This window comes from Coprinopsis cinerea (genome assembly GCF_000182895.1).
Source record: "Coprinopsis cinerea okayama7#130 chromosome 4 map unlocalized cont3.4, whole genome shotgun sequence".
Taxonomy (NCBI): Eukaryota; Fungi; Basidiomycota; class Agaricomycetes; order Agaricales; family Psathyrellaceae; genus Coprinopsis; species Coprinopsis cinerea.
In genome coordinates, this window is record NW_003307541.1 from 1,190,252 (window position 1) to 1,204,905 (window position 14,654).

The 14,654-nt window shown below is 51.6% G+C and overlaps 7 protein-coding genes across 7 annotated transcripts; 3 read left to right on the plus strand and 4 right to left on the minus strand.

The window, feature by feature from the left end:
- Positions 1 to 131: 131 nt before the first annotated feature.
- Positions 132 to 875, plus strand: CC1G_07834 (hypothetical protein; the record flags this gene model as incomplete). Its single annotated transcript, XM_001838591.2, has 4 exons — positions 132 to 148; positions 225 to 331; positions 386 to 609; positions 675 to 875. The coding sequence occupies 4 exons, from the start codon at positions 132 to 134 to the stop codon at positions 873 to 875; spliced, it is 549 nt and encodes a 182-aa protein (XP_001838643.2).
- A 539-nt stretch (positions 876 to 1,414) lies between these two features.
- Positions 1,415 to 2,521, plus strand: CC1G_07835 (hypothetical protein; the record flags this gene model as incomplete). Its single annotated transcript, XM_001838592.1, has 1 exon — positions 1,415 to 2,521. One exon carries the CDS (start codon positions 1,415 to 1,417, stop codon positions 2,519 to 2,521), a length of 1,107 nt encoding a protein of 368 aa, XP_001838644.1.
- A 638-nt stretch (positions 2,522 to 3,159) lies between these two features.
- Positions 3,160 to 4,958, minus strand: CC1G_07836 (hypothetical protein). The gene is made up of 6 exons (XM_001838593.2): positions 4,473 to 4,958; positions 4,148 to 4,337; positions 3,865 to 4,086; positions 3,567 to 3,802; positions 3,275 to 3,496; positions 3,160 to 3,219 (listed from the first exon to the last, which is right to left on the minus strand). Exons 1-5 carry the CDS (start codon positions 4,599 to 4,601, stop codon positions 3,386 to 3,388), a joined length of 888 nt encoding a protein of 295 aa, XP_001838645.2. The 5' UTR covers positions 4,602 to 4,958; the 3' UTR covers positions 3,160 to 3,219; positions 3,275 to 3,385.
- Positions 4,959 to 5,519: 561 nt separating this feature from the next.
- On the minus strand, positions 5,520 to 5,678 carry CC1G_14361 (hypothetical protein; the record flags this gene model as incomplete). Its single annotated transcript, XM_002911316.1, has 1 exon — positions 5,520 to 5,678. One exon carries the CDS (start codon positions 5,676 to 5,678, stop codon positions 5,520 to 5,522), a length of 159 nt encoding a protein of 52 aa, XP_002911362.1.
- Positions 5,679 to 6,319: 641 nt separating this feature from the next.
- CC1G_07837 (iron-sulfur clusters transporter ATM1) lies at positions 6,320 to 8,939 on the minus strand (the record flags this gene model as incomplete). Its single annotated transcript, XM_001838594.2, has 10 exons — positions 6,320 to 6,706; positions 6,762 to 6,882; positions 6,936 to 7,627; positions 7,678 to 7,852; positions 7,905 to 7,992; positions 8,044 to 8,132; positions 8,181 to 8,262; positions 8,312 to 8,498; positions 8,549 to 8,660; positions 8,709 to 8,939. The coding sequence occupies 10 exons, from the start codon at positions 8,937 to 8,939 to the stop codon at positions 6,504 to 6,506; spliced, it is 1,980 nt and encodes a 659-aa protein (XP_001838646.1). The 3' UTR covers positions 6,320 to 6,503.
- A 411-nt stretch (positions 8,940 to 9,350) lies between these two features.
- On the minus strand, positions 9,351 to 10,431 carry CC1G_07838 (hypothetical protein; the record flags this gene model as incomplete). The annotated part of the gene is made up of 2 exons (XM_001838595.2): positions 9,793 to 10,431; positions 9,351 to 9,734 (listed from the first exon to the last, which is right to left on the minus strand). Exons 1-2 carry the CDS (start codon positions 10,222 to 10,224, stop codon positions 9,351 to 9,353), a joined length of 816 nt encoding a protein of 271 aa, XP_001838647.2. The 5' UTR covers positions 10,225 to 10,431.
- Positions 10,432 to 13,614: 3,183 nt separating this feature from the next.
- Positions 13,615 to 13,846, plus strand: CC1G_07839 (hypothetical protein; the record flags this gene model as incomplete). Its single annotated transcript, XM_001838596.1, has 2 exons — positions 13,615 to 13,625; positions 13,690 to 13,846. 2 exons carry the CDS (start codon positions 13,615 to 13,617, stop codon positions 13,844 to 13,846), a joined length of 168 nt encoding a protein of 55 aa, XP_001838648.1.
- Positions 13,847 to 14,654: the final 808 nt, after the last annotated feature.

Sequence of the window (14,654 nt, forward strand, 5' to 3'; positions counted from 1 at the left end):
GACAGACGGTTGCCTGAATATCAAGTCGACGTTCAGGACACAGGGGAAGTGAGTATCGTTTTCGGACTCCCAAGGTGGCACCACCCAATATCCAGCTGTCAGGGCGAATTCATGAAAAGTCCAAAAAGGCGATGTCTCATTGCATACAGTACGTCGACTTCCCAAGTCCGTTGGACTTCATTGTCGGTTCAGCTAAATATTTGCACCTGTCCCTACCTCTCTAGACTTGGAGAGAAGCATGAATTAGCACGCCCGGCCCACTCGGCGTTATGGGCGAAGGTGGTTGGCCTTAAACGCTGTGCCACCTTTACATTCAAGTACAGGAATATCGGTATGTCCTGCCTTTTACTCTTTGGCATCGTTGCTGTAACCCTCGTACTTCCAGATTTCCTCGTGGCCCAGGGGATACCCCCTAGAGCAGCACTTCCGGGTTCAGATGCTCCCCCTCGCTCAAACCCATCGCGTATTTCAACGGGCTCTACTTCCCATATGTCTGTTGACGCTGGTCCTTCGAGTCTTGGAAAGAGAGCACGGAAAGATCCAGTGGTCAAAAGTGACCCTGATAATGATGAACGCTCCCAATTGGACGAGGAAGCCAGGAACTTGCGGGTATGTAAAACCTCTTCATATGAAGATTTTGCATTGTCCTTGACTCTAGTTATAACTTTTTAAAGGCTCGCCTTGCGGAGATCGAGGCAAAGAAGGCGTCGTTGGAATCCCCTTCCGCGAAACGCGTGAAAAGGGAGGTCAAAAGGGAACCATCTGGTTCGGCGTTTGTGTCTGGGGAGGTCGTTGACCTCACCAGCGAGTCTGAGGTCAAGCCAGAAACCAGACTGTGTTTTGCTCCAGGGGAGGTTATCGATCTCACACTGTAGCTGCGGAAGGCTGAAGATGGATATCAACTTGTTTCTCTCATTCCACTCTCCTGTCTGTGTGTTGAGAATCGGCTCGTTGCCGCTGCGAATGTGCTGCTTTATGGGACCTCTAAGTGTACTTCCTTCTCTCCTTGAACCACTGCTGGGCCTTCCTCTGGGGCCTTCCCGGTACTGGGTGACCTGCCGCCCACTGCGCACCGGATTTGGTATGTTTTTAGCTTGGACCATTGCGAAAGCATTTCTCTCCTGTATTTCCTTCTTCTGGCTTCCAATAACAAAGGAAGCAGATGGCCCTAGCACAGCGAATACAATTGGATACACAATAGGTAGTCGGGGCGCCTGTGGACCTTTGGGCGTTTGTTTCTGTATACTTGGGTCTAAGTCCCATGCTGGTCGACCTCCGTCCTTGACCTGCTCGTCTGTGCGTACCACCGCTACACTGGAGTCCTGGTGATTCCCCTCCGTCCCTGCGCCAGGTGGGTGCATGTTTCAGCCTACCTGACGATTAGGGCTCATGCCTTAAATAGCTCAGTACCACGATGTCTTCTCCTCCTCCTGCATCTTCGCCATGTCAGCCAAAGGGAACCAAGTTGAAGGAAGTGCGATTTGTGCTCCCTCCAACTACGCGGTTTATTACACCGTGCCTTTCATCTCCCTCTTCAGCAAACAGCGACGCCGCTGTCGTTCTCGACGTAGACGAACCCCTCAACACAGAGCTTTCACCCATCTCTGCGGCTCTTTCTACTTTTGCCCACTCGCTGATTCCAGAAACCCATCGACTCCCGTCCTTGTTCGACATGCCAGGATGGACAACGCTGCAGTTCCAGTTCTTCCCTTGGCTAAACGCGAGGCCTTCATTGTCTATTTTGGCACGGGATGGCGTCGTCTCGTGTTCCCCATCTTCAACCCGCCGCGCAAAGACTGCTTCTACAGACCCTGTCCATGATACCCCGGCACCCCTCCAACCGTGGATAGAACCTCACAACACTGCCCTCCACGGTCCTCCATGCATAATCGAGCTTTTCGCCGATAACAACAACCTTCCATCCCGTGCTTTTGGCGATATCCTCAACTTCAAGGATCTACTCACCAACTTCGAATTTGACATTGGTGCTAAAGCGCCGGACGCCCCTGAAGGGAAGACGTTTTACCGATTGCTCTGGAGGGGGAGGGAGGAGCAGATTCCGACGGTTATCGAGCCCGCCATGCCCGCCTTGATCACGCATGCGACGTTCTACAATTGTCCGCTGACAGTTGATGACGCATATACCATCCTGGAAGCCTTTGGAGCCACACTTGCGTTCCTCGCAATCGAGAGAATCGTGTACGACCGCTCCGGATCACGCTTACCGCCGGAATACAGGATGTCGCTCCCATCTACTGGACGGCGTTCGTTTCCCAAGCTTAAAAATCTTAGCTTGACGTCAGAAGTACCCCTCAGCAAGCTTTTCCTGCGGACAAAGTTCCCGAATGTTAAGAACTTGGCGTTGACCTTGAAGGGTGAGGGGACGAAGACGAATGTTGCGGAGCTTGCTCGTTCAATGGGAGAGGAGTGGCGGGCGTTTTTGGTTGGTGGGGATATTGTAGAGCGGAAGGTGGATAGGTTGAAGAAGGAGAGGTCTGAGGTCCATGTCGCCAGGATCTGAACGGGGATGCTCTCGATGTATATTACTAAAAGTAGTAGTGCTGGTTTGCGAATTGGTCCCTGGAGGGCTTTTTGCGACATACCTATCACCTGCACAGGCTCACCCGTCACGCCGGTGTCTGGTGAAAAACCAGGCTGGCTCTGGGCTCACGAGATACGATGTGGTCATGGGTTTGTACATTACGTAATTTAACTTAAGCGCCCATGAGCGCGATCACATGTACCCGGTCATTGCTCATGGATCAGAGTCAATGCCGACCATTCTCAGTCCATTGATCTCCATTACTTGCAATCAGAATTCACCCTTGCGTGGCAAAGGTAAGAGCTGCTCGTGAAGAGACAGAACAGAAGGGTCTGCCCGAGCTTTAGGGAGGGACGCCCATCCCTATTTCCATGACTTCCAGCTGGTCGTGTAGAATCAGCGATCATCGGAGTTCACCCTCAAGCCACACACTGCATGCGGGGAATAGGAAGATTCTGCGCCATCTATTCAAAGAAACAGTCAATGCATTCCGTCTACGATCTGAGTGCGAGACTACCAAGCTCGCACCCCTGTATCCTACATCAAGTGGGCATAGTAATAGATAATACATGGTATGTGAATGAATGGACGTGATTAAAGAGAGTGCAGCTAAAAAACTGATTATACGAAGCCCGTTGCTTATACACGAAAACCGAGGAGAGCGCCAGAGAGTAGATCTGGAATGTAACAGTGAGAAACGGGCATCTGTAAGGCATGAGCAACGAGACTTACTACCAAACAACACAGATTGGCCCTTAGGATGCAAGTGGAAGCAATGGTAGGAATGGATAGAGAGTACAACTTGGATGCGACAACGGGGACCATGGGGAGTAACAAAACGTTTCAGCATCTGGCGCGCTTTGATATCCGAGTTTCTTGATGGAAGTTCAAGGGTGAAACGAGTGGATTGGTGATTAAAGGAGTGGACGTGTAGGCTGATAACAGTTCTCTGGGCTGCAAGGAACAGGGTCGGCAGTAAGTATCAGAAGGCGAACCACCATCTGACGGGACGATGATCACTTACTCTGTAAGGGGTGGAATAATGGGAAGGGCGGTGGCCAGGGGAAGGCGTTGTAGGACTCGACGCAGGTGAATACCCGATACTGCCGGGATAAAAATAGCCTTGGCCAATATCGTCGTCGTCATGGTCATCACTTCCCATCACCGTCGCCGAGCGTTTGTCGCCCACTCGCGGCGATGGCTGTTGCTGTGAAGATGGCTGAAGGTCAACCGGCGCGAGACCATACGCCCGAAGGAAGTCTGTTTGTAGGAGGCCGTTGAGATAACCGTCGCAACATCTCACAATAGCAAAAAGAACTCACTCGGAGTGCGGTAGTGGAAAATGAAAGTCGCTAGTTTGCCCAAACTTGCTACTTCAGTGGAGCTTGAGGGGAGGAGGGAGGTGAGGATAGGCGCTTGAGAGCAACACAAGAGTCGTTTGGCAGCGTAGTCTGAAAGGCCCTCATAGATCTTCGTTTCGCCGGACGAGACGATGTGAACATCGAGAACGATGGTTCCACCGAGGGGCGATCGAACCTGGTGGTCTGCGAGAAGGGACAAACGTCAGGCTGCGGTAGGAATGTTTCCAAGTATTATGAAACGTACTGGGCGAGTGGAGGGGAAATGACAGTGGCCGACTGAGCGTCGGGGATGTCGGGATACGCGAGAAGACTGCGGGCGCGTAGCTCTTCGAGCGAATCAGACGACCGCCATACGGGCAGCCGTCCATGGACACGAAACCTCCAATGTCGAGGTCGAGCATGTCGTCCAGATCTCTCCACCGGATTGAGAACGTCTGCGGCGATGAACGTGTCAGCAATTAGAAGTACGAGCAAATCCCGATGGCGATGGCAAATGGGCAGGGCTTGAGCTAGGGTAGCCGGACGAAAGGATCGAAGGGGTAGGAATGCAAGGGAGAGCCACCACTTACCGCACCAGGTTCGAAAGGTATCCAGCACGAAATCACTCCACCCTCAGGATCCTTCTGCACACCGTAGACGGGGAAGGGTTTCTTGTTTTCATCGGATATCCAAGCTTCGATCCCGTTCATTCGCAACATGGTTGACGGGTTATTTTGGTCCACTGCAGGCCAAGTTCTCCTCTACTCGAAAGTCTTGAATTCCTTCAATGCTTTGCTGGCATGAGATCCTTGAGCGTCTGCAGCGTTCGAAGTGGAGACCGGGGTCGGGAGGGAGGGAAGAGGGAGAGGAAAAGCGGGTAAGAGGAGAAGGAAAGGGGAGATGGGCGTCGTATAAGGATGAGCTGTGGGCACAGACTAATACGGACGTAGTCTAGAGACGCCCATGGAAACCCATGCCCTATTGTGGGCAGGTGACAAGAAAGCTCCAGAAGGGGTGTGGCCGCGGGCGGTGCTGGCCTGTGCCACCCTGTCGGCTGACCATCAGCATCATATCGTATTCTCTCAGCACAGCGTATCGAGGTAGAATGTGCGGGCCGCCAAATTGAGCTCAGATTCCGGAATCCAGCGGGAATCCAAATGGAATGTGACCACAACGCTCGTTTTTTACATTCCACTTCATTGTCGGGAATATAGACACCATTTGAACGAAATCTGGCTCTCAGAATGCAGCATAATCCAACGCCGCTCACATTTCCCTGTTGCGCGCAATCCAGAAATTCTACTTTTCCCTTGCATTTCATTCCTGTATATTCAGCTCAAATCGATATTATTGGTCTAAATATAGCCCAAGGTACAAATGACACCGTACACGACCCCGCCAAATTGCCCCCTCCTCCTTCAGACCACGCTTTCTCGCCTCAAAACCCAGCAGAAAAGTCACGGAGACCTCTTTTGGCATCGACAGTCGACTACAGAAATGCCGACACTCCGAAAACCACACTCCGAAAACCACGCTAAGTTACCAGCCCTCTAGCTACGACTCCCATGCCGCATCCCCGCCAGCCAGGCCAACTTCTATGTCCTCCCACACTGCCCACAGTCCTCCAGCTAAGCGCCTTACTCCTGTCCCCATAACCCTGCCTGCTGCCAAAACCACGCCCAATCCAACGCAACTTCCAGGCTCCCGCCAGCGGCCGCTTCCCAACTTCTCGCAGGTACCGAAATTCGAATAGTTCCTAGGCAATTTTCGACACGCTGTACGATAGCGGAGGCCATTCCAGTGATGATATTGTGAAACTGGAACTTGGAAGAGGTGGTGGCGGGTGCAAGCTATCAAGAGTCGTGCTAGTCGTTGGAAGGGATTGGAGCCTCGCGCATGTTGCAAGCCACCTTTCGGTAGGAGTTTGAATTGACTTGTATCAAATCAACGCTTTTCGCCTCGCAGAACTTAGAAGCGTGACAACTGTGGAATCTAACAGCGGTCAGATCTCCGCCGAATTCTCGCTGAATGCCAGAATGTCTTGCCTCACATATTCTGGAGGCAGAATTTCGCTCGAATTGCAGTCGTGTGCGAGAATTTAGCATTCATTATATCTTCTTCAATTCTGGCATGCGGATTCTGGTGTGCATTGAGAGCAAATTCTGACGTGTGGCTAAATTCTCGCCAGATTCCGCGTGAATCCCACAATCCAATGCAATCCAGGCGCTCGCGGATTCTGCTCTGATACGCTGTGCAGGCTGATAAGATACGGCCAACAAGTAATAAATGCATCCTCGATATGCTTAGGTCCATGTTGTATGTTACACTGCGGCGTCGCCGCATCGTCGCCCAACGTCTGGGTTCCTGTAATCCCGACCCATACAATGCCTCGGTAGCAAGTAAATCTGCGAAGCCTGAATGTAGATGGGCAGAGCTAATTATAATTAGTGCTAAAGGAACGACGCATAGATATGTCTAATTCAAGGAACTTTGTCCATGTCCTGCAGCGACCAAAGAATGACGAGTAGTTGTGAAGCGAAACGTTCTAATGCTGGGTAAGATAATTGACGGAGGAAAGTGCTACTCATCACCGACGAGCATGATTCTTACAAAGTCAGAGCCTAGTTCTTTGGAGCGGGTTTCCGCTGTTCTTCAGCAGCAAGAGCCAGGGCCTCGTCAAATTCCCCTCTGCCCTCCGCTGCACCGGACGCTTCCAGCGACGCCTGCTGCTGCCACATGCTGTGGTAGAGGCCGCGCGCATTCATGAGCTCGTCATGAGTGCCCTGCTCGACCACTTCTCCATCCTTGAGAACGATAATCATATCTGAAGACACAAGCGTGCTGAGTTCCATATCAAAGAGATAAAAAGAGTGACGTACCGGCCTCGACGACAGTTCGCAACCTATGAGCAATGAAGATGCTCGTCCTTGACTTCTCATGCAGAATTGAGTTGATGTTTTTCATCAGTTCGTGTTCGGTATGAGCGTCCAACGCAGATGTCTGCCAGTCTAACGTCAGTATCAGCAAACACCACACGAAGAATTAAGACCTACAGCCTCATCGAAGAACAGAATCTCAGGGTCCTTCAACAGCACTCTGGCGACTGCCAACCGTTGCTTCTCCCCACCGCTAATCATCAGCCCACGTTCACCGACTTGGGTATCATACCCGGCTGGAAGCTTCGCAATCGTGTTGTGGACGTTGGCCTTCTTGGTAGCCTCGATAACCTCCTCGTCAGTCGCATCCAGCCTTCCGTACCGCACGTTATGCATGATGTTTTGATGGAACAGAGGGGTATCTTGAGGGACGACGCCGATTGCTTTGCGAAGAGATTCAAGTTGGACACTGGTGATTTCCTGGTCGTCGATGTAGATCTTGCCGGAATGAGGGTCGTAGAAGCGGAAGAGCAGGCGGAAGACGGTAGACTTTCCGCATCCAGACGGACCGACGATGGCAACCTTCTTTCCAGCAGGAACAGTGAAAGAGAGGTTTCGGAAGATGGGGCGGTCGGGGTGGTAGCTGAAGGCGACGTTTTCGAAACGGATGGAGCCCCCTTTCAGAGCGAGCGGCTTCGCGTCTGGTTTGTCCTTCACAGGGTGGTTTTCCTCGATGAGCCTGTAGAGCACTTCCATGTCCAGTAGGTTTTGTCGCATTTCTCGGTAGATGGTCCCGAGGAAATTGAGAGGGAGCGACAACTGGAAGATCAGTTGGTTGACCATAACCACATCTCCGACCGTCATTGTACCTACGAAAAGGTTGAGGTAACGCGTTTTTCAGAGCCAACATCCAGCCTACCATTGACAACACCTTGAGCGGCGAGGAACATGGCCAACGTGAGGGCACTGGAGAAAATAACGTTCTGGCCCGAGTTCAGGTATGCAAGGGAAGTGGTGATCTTCACTGAAGCCTTCTCATATTCAGCCAAATGTCGGTCATATTGCTTGATCTCAAATTTCTCGTTGTTGAAGTGCTAATACTGTATAAGCACGACAAGTGCATGAACCACAGTCAGAAAACCTTACCTTGACAGCCTCGAAATTTATGAGGGAGTCCACGGCAGTTGATGCAGCTTTGTTGTCGGCCTTGTTAGCTTGCCTTCTGAACTGCGTCCTGTTCCGCGGTGGGTAAGCCCTTGCTCCGCCGATCTGGTGAATGGCTTACCTCCAAGATGTCGTTCGAACAGTGAACCAGGTGTAGAGAATCATCGCTCCTGCAGTGACGGCAGCAAAGTCCCATCCAAACTTGTAGGTCTGACCAAGGCATTAGTGGGATTCAACTGCGCAGTTGACTGGACGTACCAGAATACCGCAGACCAAGGAAATCTCCAACGCGGTCGGGACAATGCGGAAGAGGATGGCTTGAATGAGGAAAGTGATTCCTCTGAACCCAAAGTTAGTATGCCTTCGGTCAATAAGGTAAACAGACGCACTTCGTACCACGATCGATAGCTCGTGTCAAACCGCCCGTTTGTCGTGACAGATGGAACCGAAGGTCGAGGTTAAGTAGGTGTTCAAATGTCTCGCGTGCAACCTTTCGAATGGCGCGTTGACCAATGTTGGCGAATACAGCGTTGAGAAGCTCTCCTGAGAGGGTTGCACCAATACGAGCGAAACCATCTACGCCGGGACTTGAGCTATGTGAAATGAAGTGGAACCCCAGTACGCACATCCAACGATTAGACTTCCGGCCAGGAGCCATACTGTTGTTGAGGAGGTGATGTCCACGTTCAGGGAATCGACCACAGATTTGAACAGTTGAGGCACTTGTACATTTAGCAGCTGTAGTGCAGCGTCAGCGGTGGAAATCTATAGCCTGAAACTACGCACCTTGGCTGAAATGAGGAGGATGAAGCCCAGGACGACCGTCCCACGGGTTCTCCAGTCATCCTTCGGCCAAACGTTCGTCATGAGACGTTTCACGATTATCCAATCCGTCCTTCTCTGCTCTGCCCGTGTCGGGTTCTCGTTGGAGGCGTTTTGTTCTGTGGTTTTCCCTGGCCCGGTCGACTGGGTGAACGGTGGTGGGGTGTTTGTCTTCGGAGCCGGTTCCTTGGCCATGTGTCCAAAGAATCTGCGTCGACAACGGGACCATTCGAATCCTGGAGTGCCCTTGAACGTTCTAATGGGTCCCCGGGGGATAACTGGCGTTTGCGACGCGAAATTTCGCTTCAACGAGGACGACAGCGTCCTACCCAGGGCGGGCTTGTCAAGAAGGCCATGACGACACCAGCTGGCAAGCCTGGTGCCTGCCAGCCCATTCACAGATAACATGGGCTTGCTCAGGCGGTTCAAGCGCCAGTTTTAAGGTGGTCGGTGGTCGAAGTAAGTGTTCAAGAAATGGCTCACGGCAGCCCGCATCGCCTAATGACGTGCTGCACTGCTCGGGTTAGGGTTCCATCTAATATCCCCTTATTCCGAGCCCGACTCCTCAGTACTCTTCAGCATACAGATGACATTCTAACTTCGAGATCAGATGATATAATCCAGTAACTGCGTGAAAGCATCCCTGGCTTCGGCCAAGGCCCTTCCAATCACCTCCTCATAAGGACGTCGAGCCGTTATGGCTGGATGAGCGGCCAAATTTCCTTCCATCCTATCCTCCTCCGCGAGAAGTGCCAAGGTTTCATCGGACGCCAACAGCGCGAGGACGGATTTTGGCGCGTTGGTTGATTTGAAGTAGGCCCGCAGGTGTTGGGCGCGGTTCGAACGAACACCCTGGAAAATAGCTTGCCATTGCGAGCGAAATGTTTCGGGAGAGGCGCTTTCGTGGACGAGGCCGCAGTCTACGAGAATTTTCTCCTGCGCTCGGTTGAGAAGATTCCGGAGGCGGATCTTGTCGAGGGCTTCGACGTCCTAGCAGATTTACGAATTCAGTAAGGAAGCGATTGGGGCTATGGGGGGGGGAACTTACCTTGTTGACAAGATGTTGGACAGTAGCTTGAATGGTGGCCTTCCATTTCTTTTCTTCCTCTCTCCACCGCTCATTTTCCAGCTCCTGCTCCTTCTTCGTTTCCTCAATGGTAGCCTTCCATTTCTTTTCTTGCTCCTGCTTCATTTCCTCAATGGTAGCCTTCCATTTCTTTTCTTGCTCCTGCTTCATTTCCTCAATGGTAGCCTTCCATTTCTTTTCTTGCTCCTCAAGCTTGGCTGTCCACTTCGTCTCCCATTCCTCGAGTGCAGCTTTCCGCTCCCGATTCACTTCCTCAAGCATGAGCTTCCACCGTTCTTGCTGATCCCGCTCCCGCTCCTCCTTCTGCCTTTTCTCTCGCGCCTTTAATTCCTTCTTCTCCTTCCTCTCCCTCTTTAACTCGTCCTGAAGCCTCTTCCTTTCGCAGAGTGCCATATGGACCGTCGCGGCCACTTCACTCTTTAAAGTCTGTACTTCCTCTTGGGCCTGTTCGGCCACAGTGAGCGCCTGATCCAACTCCTGGTGGTGTCTCCTGTCCAAGTCCGCGCGTCTCAAGGGGACCAGTGCCGTCGGCGGCAGGTGTTGCGCTGGTGTCTGGGAGGACGGAGGACGTAGGCACTGAGGTCGAACGGGAGGTGGTTGTGGGACGAGGTGGAAGTGGCCGGTGGTGCGTCTACCATTCCAACGGATCAACGAGCAGCAAACCACAACAAACACATCATCCACTCACAGGTAGGTCGATGAGCGACTCGTCGTCGAGCCGATCGAGTAGATGATTGCTGATCTGAGTCATGAAAACAAGAGGCATCAAGCGAATCCTTCAAATGGTACATGAGCTCTGCACATTTCCCCAGTGACAAGGTGTGAGTCAAAGGCCTCGTGTATTAAGCAGGCGGTGTGACTCTATTATGTCTGAAATGTAACAGCTCCTCATTCAAATACATGCCAACGCCATCAAGTTTTGGGGCTTCCACCGTTCAATGTTCCTCGAACCGAATCCTTCATGTGTATCAGATGGAGGCACGCTGTGACTCCTTGTCTCTGTAATTTTACAGCTCTTCTCTCAAATACATGACAACGCCTAAAGTAACAGCCTCCCGATGACTACTGTGCGGTGAATGCCGCACCAGGACAGTGGTCTACAAAGGGGCCCCTCTCTCAGAGTATAAAAGGCATGGACAACATAGATAATTCTCGACAGTATACCTTTAACAACTTTCAAGTCTCAACGGCGATTCATCCACTAAGCCGCATATTCATCGCCCACCAAACTCCTCGAAGTGATTGTCCAAAGGTACGTCTAGTCACGTTAGTAGCAGTATATATGTGTGAGAGGGATACTAACTCGATGCCATGTGCAGCAGCTTTCATGCACATTCCTGTAGACACCATGTCCTCACCTCAATGCTGCAGCTGCGGCTATAGGGGGTCGCATTCCGCCAATTGCCCGTTCAATTCCACAGGCGGCACCGGCTCCAGTGGCACTAGTTCTGGCTCATGATCTGGTCCCTCCCAAGAACCTTCTTGTTTTCTTCGATTATGCTTACACTCGCTTTCTCGACACTCCGAGTCGCCATTTCCAATACTTCGTCGCGCAGTACATCTGTTTCGTTTTAATAATTCTGACCATTTGCCTTCTTCTGTAACTACCTTATTTCACCTTTAATCACATTCTCTTTTCTCCTGAAAGTGGCCTGGTTAGTCAGAAGACAGCAGAAGTCGATACAGGGCATCCCGATTTCGCGGCTGGCAGGGTTGCAAGCAGGCGCCTAAAATTCACACTCCGCTCGCCCCTAGAAGAGACCCCTGTGTCTTTCGAAGTCAACTTGGTGTAGAGGGCCGTTGCAAGCACGGCAGGTACGAGCCTTTTATTACATGTTTGTATCAGACCAGCGTCAATACAAAACAATTAGCACAACCTCCCTGAAGACAGCTGGATGCTTCCCAAGTCTTGTCAACACAGCGCCAAGCCTTATCAGCCCCGAGTTTGCTGGCGACCTCAAGGCGACCTTACAGTGGTTTGCATTACATATGATCAATATGCGACCTGCAGCTATCGCGTTCTCAAACCGACGTCCAACAGCTGTCAGAAATTCTCAAAACTGAGGGAGCCAAGAGGGAGCAGGAAAAAACGTCAACCTCGATTTCGGCATCTAATCTAATCTGTCTATAGATAAGCCATATAGGGAACATGAGGCGCCAAGCAATCGTGTCCCACCCAAAGCTTCGTCCATCTCTCCCTCCATCTCGATCTCAATGTCATATTCTCTATCGTCGAATTCCTTCAATCGCTTAGCAGTTCCTTTCGAGGTGTTTTCTCAGCTCTCCGAAAGCAGCCCTGGCCTCGAGCCCGAGCTCTTGTATCAATTTTGAGCGCTTGTCATGGGGGACTGCTTCAGGTATGTTTTATTGAGAGGTGACTTGGGTCTCAGCCTAGGTAAACGATTTGATTACGCGACCTGGGGCAAATCTGGTACGACCGGGTTCGAACCGCGGCCACAACCTGGCGCGCATCAAAAATTAGGCTCGCCTCGCGCGCGTGTTAGTGGTTGTTACTAAACTCACACATCTGGGTAACTGGGTCGGTGATTGCCCTCTGTCCGTGTAATGTATACCGCTGTAAACCTTCAATAAGGGTCGTCGAACTTCAAAATTGGGACCTCAAGGTACCTTCACTTTGCGGCAACACTCCTCCTTCCCTGTGTCGGGAGTTGCCAGTCCTCGGCTGATGATATCAATCGGCAGGCAAGGGCAATCACACAATTCCCTAATGGTTATAATACAAAGCTCGGCGCACGCTTGGCGAGGGGTCCCTACGACTCTGAAAAACCGATCTTTACTTACGTAAAGGCTCGGAATGATACTGCGAGTGATGTAATAGGAGAAACAGCTCCCTCGAGCAAAAAACAAAATATTGCCTGGAACTACAGCCTAGCCGTAGTGTGGTGCCTGAAAGTTCAAGGTTGGAAGAGAAGGTAAGAGAAGGCGGACTCGGTGGATTGTTACTGCCACCGCCTCGTCCGGGGAAGAGAGCTGAACCTCCTGTTTTCTCATAGCCAACGTAAGATACTCAAGTATATTACACAGCACTACATCCCTTTGACGAGGGTCCAGTGACTCCGCATGCTTACTATGCATAGCTTCCACACGAGCGCCCCCAGCGCCTGTCAGCATAACAGCTAGCAATCGCCTCGTGCCCGTCGGCAAGATCCATCATCCCACAGATTCAAGACCCTCTACTCCAATCTACCTATGTCCTTGCAGCTATGACGTCGACGAAGGACGCGATACTTAAAAATTTCATACGAACAGACCAGCTCTGTAACCACGAAAGCCTCATGTTTTTAATTCTTGGCTCTCTCTCCCTTCATCTAGAACTCCCAGTTTCCGATCATTCTTAGCCAGGTCCTCCGATATCACTTAACAGCAACCTTCATGACGTTAATGCCACAGGGACAGAAGGACTTGCCATATACCCTGCGGTAAGGTCACAGCTCCCGGTCCAGGTCTTTTACATGTGTCTTTACGGTGGCATACGGTAGCGTGGCACAAGCGCTCATCGTTCGAAACAGTATAAGTCATTACAGGATTGCTCTCCCTTCCCACCAGAACTCGCACTCCAATCCACCACCGGTGTTCTTACAGCACTCTCCAAGGCACGTTCTTAAACATTCCATCTCCCTACTGCCTCCTCACTTGAAGTTAAACCGTCACAGGCGCACCAGTCACGGGTCACTACACACCATCAGCCCATATATAGCACCTATACCGCTCTTCGGTCTCCACCAATCCTCATCTCGATTCTCAACCACAGCACTCAACACAATGTCCCCAATGTACGTCTCTCGCTCCGTTTCTTGTGCTTGCGAACGCCCGTGTATTGAATTGGCTCGAACACAGGATCTCTGCTACCTTCTCCAAGGCCATCATCGCCGGGGTCCCCACCGACCGCAACCAATCCAACGACGACCGCACTCCCATCCTTCAGGTCGACCCTCAATGCTGCCATTGCGGCGAACGAGGATACCACAGCAAGGATTGCATCTTCAAGGTCTAAACTCCACCCGCCCACCTCACGACGAGTCAAGTGCCTTGGCTCTAGAGCAAAACCCTAGAGTTGACTTGCTTTAAGGCAACCTGCCTCAGCTTTCCTTCAGTTGATTTTTTCATCGATACCCCACCCCTTCGAGTCGCTTTTTGTTGGGTTGGATGCCTAGACCGGTACCACCATAATCCACCCGTCCTTCTCGATACCTGTAGCACCTCCCTTCCATGTATCTGTAGTACATTCCTGTTTTCAATTATTCCATTCTCCCGATGTTCGAGCTCGAGTCCGTCGCCTAGAAAATTTCCCGTAGTACAAGCATCATGGCAGTATATAAGCACTCCCTCCAAGAATAGTGCACTCCCGACGCCCGCGAAGCAAGCTGACTTTCAAGTAGCTCCACTGCACTCGGGATTGTCTTCGGCGTGCACAACAGAAGTGAGTTTGAGTTCCCACTCCCCAAGCTACTCCTGGGCGCCTATTTTAAGCCCCCTTCTTACTCCACGCTTCGCAGCCCCTGTGAGTGGGACGTGTGATCCCAAACCGGCACTGGCCAAACGATTGAACGGCCCGCGTTTTCTGACGCCGTTCGTGGGCCAGAGATCTGCGGCCCGAGGTTTTCTTGTTAATCGGGAATCGTCCATGGGCCATGTAGCATTGCACACCTGCAGCCCCCGAACCCTGATCTTTGTTCAAGGCCTCTAGATACGGAGACGGGCGTATCGAAATAACGTCAACAAGAATCCATTCATTTCGCAGACGATGGTACTTAATACATACAGAGCAAGAGCGAGACGATTAGTGGGTGGGTGTCCATGCA